Source organism: Anthonomus grandis, chromosome 8 (assembly GCF_022605725.1).
Source record: "Anthonomus grandis grandis chromosome 8, icAntGran1.3, whole genome shotgun sequence".
Lineage (NCBI taxonomy): Eukaryota > Metazoa > Arthropoda > Insecta > Coleoptera > Curculionidae > Anthonomus > Anthonomus grandis.
The window spans coordinates 32,047,562-32,066,929 of record NC_065553.1 but is presented as its reverse complement, the minus strand read 5'-3'; the positions used below and the strand labels follow the sequence as shown (position 1 = coordinate 32,066,929).

The following is a 19,368-nucleotide window of genomic DNA, read 5'->3' as shown; positions in this document are numbered from 1 at the left end:
ATTTTAATGTTTTATTACTTATATTATGTTTTGGCTTAGCTATAACTTCTATGTTTATATTGACAATAAAGCATTTTTTGAGTTGAATTAAGAGTTAAAAAAAAAGATAGAAAATAAAGTAAAAAATTGAAATTTCCTTACAATAATTAACGCACCAAGGGTGAAGGCTGTATTCTTTGAAAATCTCTAGAAAAAGGTTAAAATACTGTTCATATATTGAAATTATGACTGAAATAAGTAGAAGTTGTTTTGATTCCAGATAGCCCTTGTCAATATATTAAAGAGCAAATTTCCCTCTGGAACATACAACTTACATCCTTTAGGTACCATTTGCCATCTATAATCCCACGATTGTTTTTTCACAGCTTTTAAGGATTCCTGCACCACCGATTCGTTAGAAAACGACCTTAGATCCCATAATTTGATAGACTGATCCTTGCTGTTACTTATTAAATGTAAGCCGTCCCCTCGGGAGTCTATGTAAGTAATGCCGTCCAGATGACCTAAAAATTAATTAAAAATGTGCAAATTATAAAATGGAAAACTATTAAACCCATTATACCAGCTAAAAGTCCTACAGGTTTAGAGCTCCTATCGTTATCGTTCAATATCCGCCTATCCCACACTTTGACTAGACCATCATCAGCCCCGCTGAATATTATATGTGATGAATTGTCGGCGAAAAGGACCCTATTTACGTCATATTCCACTCTGTTCGCATCATATTTATGAGCAGGAATCTTTGAACAGAAATTTAAGTTAGTTTATACAATTCCTGGATTGGTCAACTTATTTTTATACCTTTAATGTGCGTTCTTTCCTATTAATATCATATATGTAGAAACAGCCATCGTTAGCACCACAAAGTAATTCGGTACCATCAGAGGAATATACAACCGAAAATATACAGAATCTCCTACTACTAGTGGCTATTGTTAAAGGCTCTTGGTGGTCTGAATATGAATGCACTGGGCACATATGTACTGAAATAATTTGAAAAAAGATAGAAATAATGTCAAAGAGTCGTTTCGTGAAAAAAAGTTTAAAAAGAGAAATGTGTATTCCCCCTTGCCTTTCTTTGAATTTGATTTGCTGGCTAAATCATAGTCGTACATCGTCGTTTGTTTTAGTAAAGCATAGCTTAGCAACAAAATTTTTAATATTAATTTAACTAAAACAAATTTTTGAAGGAATGTAATTAGTATATAGTTTGGTTGAAATTCTAAATAGTACTTAACATTCTAATAAGACTAGTTATAATTAATATAGTCAGAGTATTAACTAAGAAATTAATATATAATTCCAATGTGTAACTTACCAGAGGAAGACCATGTACTATAGACAAACTGATCGCCCTTCGGACTAAGAGCGACATCTATGATACTCCAACCAACGTCCCTAGCTTTTATACGTTTTTGCATTTTATAAAAGCCAGTACTAGAATCATAAAGACCAATCATTCGATCTAAAAAAATAAAAGACATGACCAATGATGTTTTTTTTTCTGAAATTATAACGGTTATTACCCTGAGATGCGGTGACAAAAGTGTCTCCACTCTCCGAAAAGATCCCACAAAACATTTTTCCACTTCCCATAACGTTTAAAGAGGTCATCTCGTTCGGTATGTACTGGTTAGCTAACTTGCATCTAAAGGTTTTTGAGAAGTTATCGTGTTTATACAGTCCACTCTAAAAATCATTTAAATGTTTCCAGTCCAGTCTAGAGAATATGGATTTTTATTAGTAATAATAACCTGTCGGGTTTTTAATAGAGCTGCCACATTATGCGTTTTCATATTTTTGTGTAAAGGGTCGACTAGTCCACATCCTTGTTTTGTGATGACAGAAAAATTACTTTTCTATAAAAGTATATTAAGTTGTGAGGCACCACCATGCAGACAAGCAGATTAATTATACTTACATCTAAAACTGTTGTATCGGGTTTGATTTTTATAGTTGGAGGTTTCTTTTGTCGAATGCTATTGAATGGACTGTTATCAACGTCATCGGCACCTTGCAACAGTAACTGACCACTAAAATATTGCTTATATCAACTTAAACAAAATATAAAATGACACACAATCTGTTTAGAAATATCTATGGGTTTAGGAAATAATAGGAATGATAGGTTTTATCAATAACACAATGGTACAGATAAACCAAAGAAGATATAATATAACACAAAAAAAACATATATAGTTCATTCAGAGATCTATTAGAATCTTTGATGTGCCGCGAATAGTCCGTGTGCCGGTGTTGCTTGTATTGTCACATGACATGCATGTTTAAATCGCAAAATTTTATGTGGAAAGAGTCAGAAAGTAATATTCTAAGCGATATTTAATCATTTCATTAAATAAATAAATGTTTTAAGCATCTTTTAAAGAATTTATACATTTGATTCGTAAAATTTGACTACATGCGCCCACGTACTATTTTGTTAAACGCCTGACCTTTGTCACAGCCACTCAAGCGTGAAAAGTTGCACAGGTCCGGCCTTAAAATTTATTTGTATTTAAAACTTTATTATTCGGGATTTTTGGGTCTAGTTTTATTAAGTTAGGAATTCAGGATAGTTGATAGCAAGATAATATTTAATTTATTTAGATTTAAGTACGTAAAATGAGTTTAACCAAAAATTTTAATTTAATAAGTTTAGTTTTTAGCGCCATCAGTCCCTTATAACTAGTGATGAGAGAATAGATGATACGAATTACTTAGGCCCATTTATGCTGTGGATTAAGGCATTAAATATTTACTTTTTGACACAAAAGTGTAAACTGTTTTGGTTTGTCTTCAAATTTTATATATTTCCTTCTTTTGGGAATTGAGATTTATTTTTACTTAGTGGTGATTATTAATGGGGATTTTGGCTGCCATATTCAGTGTCCTTTATTATTGTTTTTTTAATTAATACATATTACATATATATAAAATACAATACATTTAATATAATACATATAATATATATATATATATATATATATATATATATATATTATTATAATAATATACTCATGAAAACCCCCCATCTCTATATTTAGTACCAATTTTTGATAAAAAGTAATTATGTAGTCAGAAAAGTGGAAGTATATTTTTTAAAATAAACTTTTACATTAAAAATCATCTAGCTGTCTATACTTTATGCGTTTAAAAGACACAAGTTTTACTTATAAAAAAGAACACACTTTACATCCTGAATGTAATATTTATTAATTTGTTTGCCTCATATTTAGTTATTATGCATATTAGGAGAGATTAGATAAAAATTAACAAAAATAAATGCTTATACTAAAAACTAAGAATCTTATACAAAACACTACATTTTAAGTATACTGGATCCTAAAACTACAGTGGGGATACTAAATACTTTTATAAATTTAACCACTCTTTTGAATCTGGCCCAAAAAGTTAATACAATTTTCTAAATTCTGTTTTTTTTGCCATTGTTCTTTAGCAGTTTCTTCCATTAAGGAAGGAAACAGTTTTTCTGTTGCCGCCATGGATTTCAACTTCATCTCACACATCAGCATATGGATACTAAAGCATTACATTATAGTGGTTAAAAATGCAGGATCGAGAGACGGTACACTTCGCATGCTTTCTTCATAGAATCATCTCTAGTGGAGCGCCTGAGTATCTTAGAGATCGTTTAACTTTTAGATTCTCCACTCATGATCGTATCACACGTCAAAATACCCTTTTAAATATACCAAAGCATCGCACAGCTATGTTTCGAGGTAGCTTTTCGTTTCTTGCTTCAAAATTATACAACAATTTGTTGCATAATAAACTTCAAAATTGTAGTTTGTCAAGTTTTAAGAAAATCGTAAAAGGGTTTATGCTGAGTAAATATAGTTCAATACCAGGGTTGTGAACTTTTAAATATATTTGGATTGAATTTTGTAAATTTCTCATTATCATAATTATTGTAACTAATTAGGACTGTTTATACCATGTAATTTATAATATTATGTATTGCTGATTTCTGTATGCTCGGTTAAGCAAACAGCTTTGGCTGCCCTTCGCCGAGTTTAATAAAAAGTCGTTTATTATTATTATTATTATTATTATTATATACTTTATTGTGTCGCTGAAGGACAAACAGAGGCAGTAAGCTGAAAAAAACAAAACTTTAAAATTGTTTAATTAATAAAAATAGGGTTTTCTTACTATGGCAAAAAAGGGACTTTCAATCATAAATGTATCATACCATGTTTCGGCTAAATAATGTATGGATCTTTCTTCCTCCCAAAATTTTTTATTTCCCTCAAATATTCTATACACCACCTGACAATTCCATTACAGCAGCTCTTTTGTTAACCATCTTAAAGTATGGTCTATCTACTGCGGAGTGCGCAAGCGGAGTACGCGTTGCGTCGCGTTTATATTTGCGCTTGCAGAATCCGCATATTATGGTGGTCTATTTAGAATACGTACTGCGCAATGCAATATAATTTTGTTTACATTTTTATTTATTAGTTTCTTTTGGAGTTTTGTTACGAGACGTGCTATGGACAAGATAAAAAGAATATTATCTTTGCTGCTAGAAGAAGAGGAAGAGGACGATGATTTGTTACTGTTTTCAATATTAGATATAAGGCGTGAAGTTAGTAACTTATTTAAAAGGAGAAGAACTGAAGGAACTTTTAAAGCTCTAATTAAAAACCATTAAGAAGAAAACGAACAAAAGTTTAAGGAATATTTTATATTAAGTAAGTTGCAATTTAAGGAAGTTCTGAACATGATATCGCCTTTATTGGAAAAGCAGCCTAACAGCTTTGTTCAAGATCTAATAAGTGGATATGAAAAATTCGCTTTAACTCTTAGGTAAGTAAACAATAATTTGTGTCATTATAGCATTTATTTTAAAAAATATGGGCATGTCTTAAAGATTAAGTAGAAAACTTGTCCCATCAGAAATAGCATCTAAACTGCTAGACTGAGCCTCAGAAATATCGTCTCTTGGTATACTATTTTGCTGATAGCAATAGGGCTTACAGGAATGGTTTGCCTGCTTATTATGAGAAATTGAACGGTATTCCAAGTCGGTAACAATTTGGCAAACTTTAGCTTTTGCCTCAACTGCTAGGTGGGGAGGAAAAGTCATTACAGTTTGAGCCATACTCTGAAAAAATGTCATTATCGGGTTTGTTTCATGCGTAGTGATGGGTTCAGATGGAGCTGACAATGAATCACGAATTAATTCATTTCTCTCTTTGCCTCTGTTCTCTAAAGCTGCAAGAATGCGATATGTATTTTTCCTTTTGTTTGTACTTTTTTTGGGTATTTCAGACTCCTCAAAACATCTTTTTTTAGTGTTATTGTCTTCTTTCTCTTCTTGCTCTTCTTGTTCAGTTTCATCTATAACAGTTTCTTCATTTTCTTTGTCTTGCTGCTTGCAGCAGTACCAGTTGGTTGCTTCGTTATTAGTTTTTGTTTCCTATTATATAAATTTCTTAATGTTCTCCATCTTGTTTTGCAGTCTTGAGCTAAAATGTATTTTTTTTCAGATATCTCGCAACAGGAGAATCCTTCCGTTCGTTAGCATTTGCTTATAGAATTTCGCATAACCACATAAGTTTAATTGTTAAAGAAGTGCTAGCAGCAATATGCAAGAAGTTAGTACCTATTTATTTACCAGTACCCACAACACAAAGTATGAGAGCTGTTGCTGAAGACTTTAGTGAAATATGGAACTGTCCTAATTGTTGCGGAACTATAGATGGAAAACATTGCCGTATAATATGTCCAAGTAATACCGGTTCGTTCTATTTTAATTATAAATCGTATTTTTGCATTGTATTGCTAGCTTTCGTTGATGCTAAATATAAATGTATATGCATAGATGTGGGTTCGTACGGAAAAGAAGGCGACAGTGGCATATTTAAAAAGTCAAAGCTTTATGAATTTTTGTCAAGTGAAGATTATTGCATTCCAGAGGAAGCACTCTTGCCGAATATTAATACAGTTTTGCCACATGTTATTATAGGAGATGAAGCTTTTCCGCTTTCAGAACACATGTTACGTTCTTATCCAAAAGATCAAGTTTCTGATAATAATCAGAAACGTATCTTTAATTATAGATTATGTAGGGCAAGAAGAACTGTAGAAAATGCCTTTGGCATTTTGTGCCAAACTTTCAGAATATTCTTCACACCTATTGCTATTAAACCGGATACAGCAGAGCTGTTAATTACAGCGTGTTGTTGTTTGCATAATTTGCTAAGAAACTCGCCCTGTGTTAGAACTGCAAGTGAAGAAGAACCTGACACAACTCTTCCAACTACCAACTTCTTCAAATATGGTACCATTAAATAAAACTGGGGGAAATGCGACATTACAGGCATTTAGAACACGGGAGGAATTTACGAACTACTTTTGTATTAGACAAGGACAAGTCCATTGACAGCAAAAATTAATAAATCGAACAGATAAAAAATAATGTAAATATAAGTGTTTTTTTAAATATATAAAATAAACTTACCGCTTCTTTTAATAATTCCAGCAATTTCCCTCCATATATATTCTCGCATCACATTCTCTTTATACGATTTTTGAGAGGCATCATACAGCGCAGGATGTTGAGACACGCTGTCAATTAGGATATCGTCCTGCTATTTAGAGAATTTGCAAAACTGTTTTGGATTTGTCATAATAAACTTGCTTTTTAGTCAATTTTAATTTAAAAGCACGTGATTCTCTCACCTTAGTTTGTTTACAACTGCCGCGGACTAGTCGTCGAAATCGCCTCACTTTCAATAGCGACGGACGTGCGCAACGGACGATTGCGTAGCATGTGCGTAGTGTGCGATACCTAGAACAGCCACATTTATTTACACACGAATCAAACCATGCGGATTCCGCATTGTGTACTCCGCTTGCGCACTCCGCAGTAGATAGACCATACCTTTAAGCTTAAATCTCCGCAAGATTGAGACTGAGAAATGTTTGCCCCTTGCCGATAAGGTATCTCTATGGTGAGAACCTCATTGTTTTTGTATTTAGAATACACACCTTTCCTTAGCAATTTGGCAATATCCGTGTCAAGTCCCTTTGATTGTCCTGCATCTTTCCTTTTTATTCTGCCTTTAATCCTTTTTTTACAGGCATATTGTACTATCGGGAACCCCTGTTAAAAATACTGTTTTGGGCAAAACACTACAATCATTTGTGAACTGAGGATCATTCCTTAGATTGTTATAGATATTTAGATAAATTTGTTTGGCGTCTGTACTTAAACAATTACTTTTTAAAACTGCTTGATTTTCCCCTGTAGCTTCTACTTCCCTCGCTTCTTTTTGCTTCCTCAACACTAGAAAATAAACTATCAGAACAAAATCACTGTCCAGATCACTCTTATTGTTTTCATCACAAATGTTATTGTCTTTCTTGTACACCCACAGTCTCCATAAGCCCGCACAAACACTTTCCTCTTCATTTGGCAAATTTTCCTGCCTATTCTCCCAGGGTTGAAACATTTTAAGGTCTTTAGGTATAATACCAAAACAAATTCACAAACAGAAATAAAAAAACACACTTCCTCACAGTAAAAACTGTAAACAATTTAGCCCAATACAGGCCAAATTCTAAATTCTTTACTTTCATAAACGTGTAAAAAGCATAACCGGCAAAACACATCAAATAATAACCTCACATGACCCCCCTCCCAACTATTAAAGGTGATAGACCCATCCAACAATTATTTTAAAGGCGATAGACCCATCCTTAAAGATCCCTTTAAAAATACGTCGAAAGTAATACAAAAACAGCCCAAAAATTTTTTTGGGTACGGCCCTGTAATTCTCAAAATCAGTGGGATAGAGAGAGATACACAATCACTTGCATATCGCCAGAACGCAGGTGTTTTATCTTTGTTTAATAGACTGGCTAAAAAGAGGTGACAAGTCTGCGGGTGCTGGAAGTGTTTAAAATATTTTGATGCTTGGATTTTAGTCCGCGGTCAATTTTTTGATATTATTTTCTTTCTAAAAATTGACATTTTCGAAAAGAAAATAAAAAATAGTATAAAACATGGGGTTTTACGTATATTTAATGATTTCATAGATAGACAATATAAAATTTTGCCATTTAAACATGTATATCATGCGACAATAAATATGACATAGGCGCACGGACTAGTTAGTGCGGCCTAGAATCTTTTAGTATCTGCGACACATCAAAGATTCTAATAGGTCTCTGAACTGGACTTTATAATCAACTGTCAGCATTATTCATCAAATATAAGCTTTACCATCCACCAATCTTTTCGATTGTATATTAAATATCTTTACTTTTGTAAAGATTTATACAAATCTATAAAAGACTGATCAAAATATGTCTCAAACAAGTAAAAAGTTTTTTATAGACCAAAGAAGATGGTTAAAAATGGAAGATTGTATTTATTATAGTTTATATAGTTTATTTGTATTAGTAAAATAAAAAACCCTATATCATGTATTCTAGACTAAACAGTGAATAAATGAATTGATATATAAAATTACTTAGTGCCTTGTAGCTAAACATAAGTTAAATACATACAAATAAAGGCTAAGCGTTGGTCACTAAGAAATTGACAAATTACTAAACTACAAAAATAATATATCAGAGAATAACTCTTATAAAAACATTAAAGACAGGCTTAACTTATTTTTTATTTGTTTAGTTTCAGAAGAATAATTAGTAATATTAAGTTGTATGTCTTTGATGCAAAGTAAACAAAGAATTTCAAGGTAATGTGTTTAAAATTATTTGGCATACTTATATATATTTGACAAAGCCTTATAACAAATTGTTTGCTGGTGGCTGGTGTCAGGTTTTACCTGAACCAAAAATTTGCTAATTTTGCAATTACATTTAGTTGAATAATTCAAGATTTGCTTATTAAAATTTTTTGAAACTTTGCAGAAGGGTTTGCCAGATTGGTCTCTTCAAAAAGTTATCTTGCATTTTTTCTATAAAATGTACAGGGAAGCCAATAATTGACCCCCTTAAAATTTACATGGGTTTTCCTATGTTCCGCTCGGCGACGTATGACGTTTTGACGTATACGACGTACGACGTACGACGCTGACCCGGTAGCGTATTGGCATTCTCTACTACGATAGGACGCAGGCCTAAAAATTACAGCGTCGAAATGCAGTAGAAGATGCCAGACATAGTACGCCGAAAAACGTTGGCCATTCTCTACTGCGATTGGACGCATATCTCAAAATTTGAGACGTCGAATTGCAATAGAAAATGCAAAGACTCCAATTTTTAGATATGCGAGACTCCAATTTAATGCAAGACCCCAATTTAATTATAGAAATGAATGCTGTAGCGAAACACTTGTTGACAAAGTGGTTTTCATCTTGTAAATAAGGATAGTTTTTTTGGAAATCTTGTTATTAAATAAATAAAAAAAAACAACTAATTTAAGCTAAAAATACATGTTTACAAATAAAAAAATACTTAACCGCTTTAAATTAATGACCTTTGGCATTTGGGGTATTTTAATTGATATTAACTATAAGATTTCTTTTCTTTTTTGGTACTCGTTTATTTTCGATGTTTGAGGGTCTTCCTTATTGAATTCTTTTAGAACCACTCTTCAAACCATCTCGATTTTTACGTCTGGCCGTAGAAGTAGGTTGTACCCCAATTTGTCTACCATACCTTTTTTTTTAATTTGCCTGCTATATTAATAATGCAGGATTGCACTTCTGTCGCGGACTGTACTTTATTTAGTGTAATGTTAATTTTGTGCATAGCTTCAATTACATCAGGTGTGGGGATTTTAACAGCTATATCTAAGATTCTTATAAAATTATCTTTTAAAGCATCTGTTTCTTGGATACATAAAATATTGCTTGAACTTGCATCATCATTTTCTATTTCCTCCAATTCCATGTTTGTGCATCAATTTGATAAACATTTAGGTTCTTTGCCTTTTGGAACAATTTTAAATAAAGTAATTTTGGTTTACTTCGTCTAGAATTAGCAAATTCGAGTAAATGTTTTTTATGATAACTTTCCAAAACAGTAACTATAAACTCAACAAGGACACAACCATTGAATGCTATACAGCGTTGAAGAACAATATCTTTAAATATTCTTATAGAAGCCTCTACGTAATTGTTTGTATTATTACCTCTTGTAATAAAATCTTTCCTCAAACATAAACACCATTCGACTCTTTTTTTCCAAATAGAAGCGACATGGCTTAAAAGCAAAGAATATTTTTTACATCACTGATCATTCAACATTTTGTTATATTCATATTCAGCTTCTTCAATGCAAGATGAATAAATTATAGTTTGAAGCATTTTCATTATAGGTCTTCTATGCTCTTTTGAAATACCATTTTTAGATGCCCAAAGCCACCTCCAGAATGCTTGGGCAAGATGAAATAAGCAGAGGAGCAAATGAGAAGAAGGAAAAACTGATTTAAAGCATTCCGTTCACTCGGACTATCATTAGTCATAAAGACCAGTGGGTATCCTAAACCACCAAATCCTTTGGTAGATAAATGTTCTTTAAGAGTTTTAAAAGCTAGGGTGTCATTACTCTCGCTCTGCGATGTATGAAGTATGCACGCTAAAGGAACTGCACCAACTTTGGTGGTTGTGTACATAAATGTAACGCATGTATTCATTTGGTCACATGACCCGCTGGAATCAACAAATACAATTTCATTTGAAAATTTCTGAAAATGTGTTGCCTCATAATGCCTCATAATGGGACGTAAAACTACGATTATTAATGGATTGTCCTTCAGAATAATTTTAGCACCTTTAGCTTCTAGTGCAGCTTTGTTCTTGCAAAGTACATGAAATATACTCTCTTCACTCCGTGTACCGAAATTGTCAGTTCTAAAATAATCAAGATATTATTAAATATACAGGGTGTAATTTTTGTTTTTTATAAATAACTTTTGAAATATTTTAGTACATTTTTTTATCTACGGTTTTTTTGACATGAGAAATTTAAATTTTATGTTAGTTTGGCCTCTACCTGTAAGTAGTGCCAACTACATTTATGTTTTCACCTATTTAAAGAGTCATAACTAAAGTTCGGCCACATTAACTCAATGGCTGTGTTGATAGTTTACCTTAAAAAAAAACGCAATAATTATTTAAAAAGTCATATTTTTCCACTTTTTTTATAATATTACAGTTATAATTTACCTTTATAATAGTATTCAGGCCTTCTTTTAACAAAATATCTTTCCTTATAATGTTCCGAGTTATTATTTTAATTTTAATGTCGATTTGGGCCTTGCAATTTTTATCACGAATCCTAGTGTCATTTCTCTTACGTTTCAGTGTTTTCCCATATGAACTATGTTGACAAACATAAACCTTTCGAAACTTAAGGCGCTGCACATTAGCAAATGAATAACGAACAATCCAATTTGTGCTCGTAACGTCTCCCGTTTATTATCTTGTCACAAAATGTTAACGAACATTTTTCGTTCTCATCAAAAGCAGTACGGATCTCACAAATAAAATTAAAATCTTGGTTAAAAGTAAATTGAATTAATTTGCTATTGGTATTATTGCAAAACTGACTTAGCAATTTTCGAACACTTTCCTCCATAATTCACAAATAACTATATACCCACTACTCTACACTTTATAAGCGATAAATAAATAATAACACGTAAATTCCTGTCTACCGTGCAAATAATATCACAGCGTTGCCGCCAAATGCAACAAACGCACCAAACGCCGGCAAAGACCATTGCGGCCTAAAGTAGTCAATGTTAAAATTTTATGTCATTTAAGATATCTGGCATCTTCTACTGGGCGTCGATGCTTAAATTTTAGATATGCGTCCAGTCGCATTAGGGAATGGCCAACGTTTTTCGGGCAACTACATCTGGCATCTTCTACTGCGTTTCGACGCTGTAATTTTTAGGCATGTGTTCTATCGTAGTAGAGAATGTCAATACGCGACCCGGTATACAATATACGTTAGCAGTAGACCAGTAATAGTGAAAATACATTTTTATTTAATTTAACCCATTAATAATTAATTACATCAAACACTTTATTAGTAAAAATACGTTCCTACAATTGGGTTACAGATAAACAATATAATTTATATATAGATATTTGAAATTTTTTAAAGAACAACATTCTTTTCAATGTCTTTTTTTGTGCTATTAAATAGTTTAAAGCCTAGATTAAACACATCATTACTATGTATAATGTAAAAACTAGTCTTACGTCGCCATCTGTTCCATCACACCAATAATTTGCCCTATCATGAGATTCCAAGTTATACATTGTAAAATTGTGCACAATTAGTTTTTTCCTATAATATATTGCGCCGGGGTTGATAAGTGGGCAGTTTTTCACAGCCTTTAGATCCATCGTAAATGTATAATTTTTTAAATGGCCGGCATCTTCCTTGTCTTTTGATTTTTCTTTGCGCGCAATATTTTTCTGCTCTACACGATTGGCATAATCTTGTTCTTTTATATTTCTAACCTCATATTAAGCACAAGTATCACAGAAATCAATCTTTGGTTTGTAAAGGCTTAAATTCATATCAGAAAATGTATTATCAAAAATCGTAGAAGACACTTTTGCTTTATTGTATTAGAATAGGTTACATATTCCCTATAAAGTTGTGCGTTTGACTGAATTATGGTTTTTAAATATAACTTACTACTGTCTTTGCGACAATAGTGAGATGGCATTTTGGGAAGGCTTTCGAACCATGAAATAAGAGTGGCCCTTTTTTTCGTTATCTTCATGCTTCACTGTTGCTTCATACATTTTAGTTGTGGTATTTAGACCATGTTCTGTTTTTTTAAACCACCCATGAACTATGTCTTTATTTAGCCCAATTGTTGAAATCAAGAAATGGTGTGATTCCAACAAACTGTGTTTAAATATTTCAAAAACTAGTGTTATGAATTTTAAATGCAATTTAAATAATGTGTTTTTGGAGAATCACATTCTAAACAACTTAGACGAAAATAAATTTTTACGTTTATTTATTAATAATAAACTAAAATTTGAGGGCCATATCACGCAATTGTGTAGAAAAATATCAGCAAATTGTTATGCTCTTAAAGTTGTCGCAGGAGAGGTGGATTTTGACATGGCGAGAAATGTTTATTTTTCTTTAATTGAGTCCCATTTGAGGTATGGTTTGTGTTTCTGGGGTGCATGTGATCTTGGTTGGTATCTATGAATATCATGTAAACTATTGTCAACCTAATATTTTCTAATTTGAAAATAAAAGAGACTATATCTATACCCAGTAACACAGCAACCATGTAACAAGCTCTCATTTTTTTTTGTGTTTTGATTTTTTTTTTTAAATTAAAGTATTCTTTTCACTTTCAGTTGAGACGGAAATATCTACAACTTTCTGATTTTTTATGGAACCATATATATTTCTTATGACATTTGCCGCGCATTAAAATTCTCTTTTTAACAACGTACCACAAGTTGACATTTAATTGACAAGTGACAGCTAAAACTGATTTTAATGTTAAACTTTTAGATGGCTATGGAGTATGGATATCGCGTTAGCAGTTGTTTTAGCTAAGTTTCTTGGAATTAAAAATTGTGGACATACATGTATTACCTTTTTTTGTTGCTGTCAATAACCATGACGTTTTTACTTGAATGTTTTTTTTTTAATTTTTTTGCAAATAATGTTTATTTATAATTATAATTTAATTTGATATTTTAAAAACTAGGATAAAGCCTGAAACATTTTATTTATTATACATAAAATGCGCTAAGTTGTACTCTCGTAAAACATTTTAAAAATATAAAATAATATTAAAATTATTGTCTAAAAAAAGGGCAATAATTCTTATTTTATTTTTCTTTAAGAAAACACGCATTCGTGAAAAATTATCGTGGTATTACCCCCGATTATTCCCCCTAAGAGACTAATTTGATAAACAAAGGAAGTTCTAGCTTCAGGTTGGGTTTCAATTTGTTGTTTTGGGTTCATAATAAAAAATTGATTAGAGGAAATTTCATCTATCACTTATCTAGCAAATTTTTTCAGATGAATTCTTCTTTATGAACACTTCTTTAAGGTCCTGTTTATGGCCTTAAACAAACACCCAGAAGAAACCACAACCGCTAGCAATTACATAATAAATACCCATGGTACTTTAGCAGAATGTAATGAATACAGTAACTGATTTTGGGAGTCAAAACATTCCAGTACTAAAATCTAGAGATTGTGTAAACTCTTCTGTTGATTTTATGTTGGTTTGCCTGTAAAAACATATTTGTATTTTAGCTATTTTAAGCTATGGTTAGGTGTAACTATTGTACTTTGTAATATTCTTTTTTTTTGTAATGGGGTTGATCCCGTCTATTAAATAAATAAATAAATAAGTTACCAAAACACGTAAACGGAAGAAGAACGCAGATACAGCCGACTGGTTGGTTAATAAAACAATATACAAACGAATGAGGGGAATGAGGTATAACGGGTATCACAGAAACAAAAAGAAAGAAATTACTTACGGAATTACCAGGCTAGAAAGAAAAATGGACGATTCTTGTAGGTCACGCGTATGTCAAAAATCTTCTAAACACTTATTACATTTACAGCAGATGAAAGGAGGCTCATGTTTGAAACATTTTGGGAAAAAATGAAGTTGGGGGAGAAAAGAGCTTATATGAGCTTACGGGAAATATAGAGTATACTACAACGAAAAGATCATCCAAAGAAGGCGAGCCTTCCATAAGAGCTGGAACATACTGGTATTATTTGAGAAATAAAAATAATGAAAAAAAGAGAGTATGTAAAACCAACTCAAATCAATATATGTTTTATTGTCATAAAAGTAAATTTGTTGACAAAGCTGTAAAAAAGAAAAACATATACACAAACATGTAAAAAGGTTATTTAGCATGCTATGGTCCATCATCCTAAAGGCATTCTGCTTCCATGAATATGGTTTACCTATACCGGTAAAACCAACAACATCCCCATTCTTCAGAAATACTCCTCCAAGACTCTGAACCAAAACATACAAAGCGAATGTCAAGAGTATCAATATGTATAACACAAACAGATATTATTCACTCCCGAAATATAAAATTGTATTAAATGTAAAACTGTAAAAAAAAATGAATCACAGAAATAAATTAGGCGAAATGATATGGTGTAAAAAATATAAAGAATATACCTAAAGTCCTGCAGAAAAAAGGTAAAAATGACTAAAATCTATCCGACAAAAATTCAGTTATTTCATAATAGCCCTTTGCAACTAAGAGTTTTTTAACACGTTTTCTAAAAAGTTTCCAGCTACCTATACCTTTCAAATCTGCAGGAAGATGATTAAAGAGTTTTTTACCATCAAATATAAAAGTTCTTTTGATCAGTGAACTTGTAGGCATACGCAAAAGCACATCATTAGCTTGTCGACTGCTATATTCATGCCTATTAGTTGTGTTCACATTTCTAAATTTCTTATTAACGAGGCAAACAGATTCTAATATAAATAAGGCAGGAAGGGTTAGGATTTTATGAGTGATAAATAGCTGTTTGCAAGACTCTCTTATACTCACATTACACAGACGTCGGATCGCTCTCTTTTGCAAAACAAAAACACAATTAAATAAGTAATGTGTGCATGCACCCCAGAAACACAAACCATACCTCAAATGAGACTCAATTAAAGAAAAATAAACATTTCTCGCCATGTCAAAATCCACCTCTCCTGCGACCACTTTAAGAGCATAACAATTTGCTGATATTTTTCTACACAATTGCGTGATATGGCCCTCAAATTTTAGTTTATTATTAATAAATAAACGTAAAAATTTATTTTCGTCTAAGTTGTTTAGAATGTGATTCTCCAAAAACACATTATTTAAATTGCATTTAAAATTCATAACACTAGTTTTTGAAATATTTAAACACAGTTTGTTGGAATCACACCATTTCTTGATTTCAACAATTGGGCTAAATAAAGACATGGTTCATGGGTGGTTTAAAAAAACAGAACATGGTCTAAATACCACAACTAAAATGTATGAAGCAACAGTGAAGCATGAAGATAACGAAAAAAAGGGCCACTCTTATTTCATAGTTCGAAAGCCTTCCCAAAATGCCATCTCACTATTGTCGCAAAGACAGTAGTAAGTTATATTTAAAAACCATAATTCAGTCAAACGCACAAATTTATAGGGAATATGTAACCTATTCTAATACAATAAAGCAAAAGTGTCTTCTACGATTTTTGATAATACATTTTCTGATATGAATTTAAGCCTTTACAAACCAAAGATTGATTTCTGTGATACTTGTGCTTAATATGAGGTTAGAAATATAAAAGAACAAGATTATGCCAATCGTGTAGAGCAGAAAAATATTGCTCGCAAAGAAAAATCAAAAGACAAGGAAGATGCCGGCCATTTAAAAAATTATACATTTACGATGGATCTAAAGGCTGTGAAAAACTGCCCACTTATCAACCCCGGCGCAATATATTATAGGAAAAAACTAATTGTGCACAATTTTACAATGTATAACTTGGAATCTCATGATAGGGCAAATTATTGGTGTGATGAAACAGATGGCGACGTAAGTGCCTCTACATTCACCTCTTTGATAGTCAAACACAGAAGAAATTGCTCAGATACTAATTTGCCAGTTATATTATGGTCTGATGGATGCTGCTACCAAAACAGAAATGCAGTTTTATTTAATGCCCTGCTAAAGCTTGCAATAAAAAGAGGGCAGACAATCGAGCAAAAGTATTTGGTGAAAGGAAGTAACGAAGAAGCCAGAGCAAAACCAGAACCATATAGCGCTTTTTTGTTGAACCATATATATTTTAGTAACTATGCAGTGAAGGAAATGGTTTACAAAAGTATTCTCCCTGGTACAAGAATGATTAACCCAACTGTAATGGATTTAAGGGCTCTAAAATATTGGCCATTTGAAAAGAATTTTCTTTTAAGATCAATTTTAGCCATGAGTATCAACCATTACCTGTGCGAATCAATCCAAAGGGATTTGAAGTGACTCAATATCCAAGACTTCATCAAGAAGATCATCATCATTCGTTCAGAAAGTTATTTGCAGAGAATGTGGTAGCATATCCTCCAGTGAAATTAGAGTTATTGTGATGGTTTCGAGAATGATGCCATTTGCTTGTCCCCACTGCAGGGAAGGTTTATTTAATATACCTAAGTTAATAAAAATAATAAATGATTTGGAAACCACTCTGCACAACCACAACTCAGAATCCATCGAGAGAACTGTCACATTGGAGCAACGTATTGTTGTACTTGAAGAAACCCTGCATAACTTCCATAACTTGCCTGCTCTCTCAGCAGATTACATCTGTCGGGCGTCTGCTCCTCCTATTTCCGCTCCTAGCACGAGTGTCACGCCCGCGCCAATCGATGAAGCTATCCTAAGTGTGCTGCATGAGCGCCAGAAAAGGGCCAACAATATTATACTTTTTAACTTTGATTCGAAAGAAGGCAAAGCTGATGTTGTCCAGATTAAGAAGCTGCTGACTGACTTGTGCGAAACTACCGTCAATGTGCTGGCTGTTAGTAAATTTGGGAAGCCGAATCGTAACGGGCGTCAGGCTGTTAGGGTGATCATTGGTAGTACAGACGATGTTAGGCTTTTTTTGAAGAACAAATTGAAGACTGTCGGTAAATTCTTCATCGAGACGGACATGACGCCTCGGCAGCGCAATGAGCTTAAGGCAGCCAAATCGGAGTTAAAGCGACGCAAAGAGGAAGGAGAAAATAATCTTTATATAAGATACATCAATGTGATATTTCCAAAGGCTTATGATGCCACACGTGGTGGCGGAGTTCTCTGTGGAGTTTCTAAAAACATTGTGTCTGAAAAAATTAGTTTGTCTGATTTTTGCAACAGTATTGCGCCCTCTATCGATGTCGCTGTAAATTTACTATTAGGTTACATATATTTTATATGATTGTTTTGTACATCCCACCATCTATCACATCTGTAATTTTCGAGCAATTTCTGGATCAGTTTACACTTTTAATATCAAAGCTAAACCATAATGTAATAATAGTGGGCGATTTGAATGTGTCTGATTTCTCTATTAACTCACCTACAGGTAATCATGTTAGTCAAGAGTCTATTGCTGTGAATAATTTTGCTAACACTTTTAATCTTGTTCAGTGTAATCACATCCTAAACTAAAATAACAGACTATTGGATCTTGTTTTATCTAACTTCACCTGTACTGTTTCGCGTAGTGACGTGCCTTGGAGGATTTGCATCACCCTGCACTGGAAATTGATTTTACTGTCTCAGGCCAACGTGTCCATAATTTTCAGCTTAATAAAAACTTATCTCATTCTTTTAACTTTAGAAAGGCCAACTTCCATCTTCTTTATGACTCGATACTTGAAGCTAACTGGCCTACTGTGTATTTATCCTTTAACGTTAATGATGCATGTAGAGCCCTATATGATATATTTAATGGCATATTTGCCGCACACATTCCTCTTAAGCAGCTTTACGTTGCTGATTTTTTTGAGAAGATTTCCAAATTATTATTCTCGAGAATTGATTAAGAACATTTATAGGAAAGAAAATGCTTTCAAGAACTTTAAAATGTACAATTCTCCATTCTTTCAAAATAAATTCCATCTTAGACGCCTTATCAAACTACAAATACGCAATGAATATAAGTTGTATATATCAAACACCGAAAGGAAAATTTCTTTGGACCCATCTAGCTCTTGGAATTTTATTGGTTCTAAGAAGGCTGGCACCAGGATTCCTGGTATGATGAAGCTATTCGATGAGGTGGTAATTAAAGACCCACAAGACATAGTCGATGCTTTTGCACTGTTCTTTGGTGAGGCATTTATACAATCAAATTTCATTAACCATTCGTCGACGTCTGATAATGTGCCCCACTTTGACATTTCCAACGTTGACGCTTCCAAGATTATTTTGGCTAGTAAAAAACTCAAAAATAACTTAACATCTGGTGTGCCTATCTTCTTGGTTAAAGATTGCATTGGTGTCCTGGCTGATCCGCTGACCTACATTTTCAACTTAATACTGTCAACAGAACAGATTCCTGAAATTTGGAAGACTGCTAAAATAACACCTATTTCAAAAGCTGGGGACTTTGATCAAATCGTGAACTATTTCTCATCTAATCAAATCTCATTAGTATTATATAAAAATTTTCGAAATTATCCTGAATCGGTCGCTACTTAGTCACGCAAAAGAACCCATCTCTGTAGACCAGCATGGATTTTTTAGCGGGCGATCTTGTGTTACTAACTTATCCTGTCTGTCTAGCCACATCTGTGAATCACTTGATGTTAATACTCGTCGATGTTATTTATACCGACTTCCAAAAAGCCTTTGATCCGATAG

At 32.7% G+C, this 19,368-nt stretch overlaps 1 protein-coding gene across 1 annotated transcript in view; it reads right to left on the bottom strand.

Annotated features, from left to right (window-relative positions):
• Positions 1 to 19,368, bottom strand: part of LOC126739954 (DDB1- and CUL4-associated factor 11) — a 69,638-nt gene that overhangs the window by 37,427 nt on the left and 12,843 nt on the right. The window contains exons 3-9 of the mRNA XM_050445790.1: positions 1,922 to 2,033; positions 1,755 to 1,859; positions 1,527 to 1,689; positions 1,319 to 1,465; positions 802 to 983; positions 563 to 740; positions 315 to 503 (exon numbers count right to left, since the gene is read on the bottom strand). Coding sequence (XP_050301747.1) covers positions 315 to 503; positions 563 to 740; positions 802 to 983; positions 1,319 to 1,465; positions 1,527 to 1,689; positions 1,755 to 1,859; positions 1,922 to 2,033 — 1,076 coding nt within the window. The remainder of the gene's footprint in view (positions 1 to 314; positions 504 to 562; positions 741 to 801; positions 984 to 1,318; positions 1,466 to 1,526; positions 1,690 to 1,754; positions 1,860 to 1,921; positions 2,034 to 19,368) is intronic.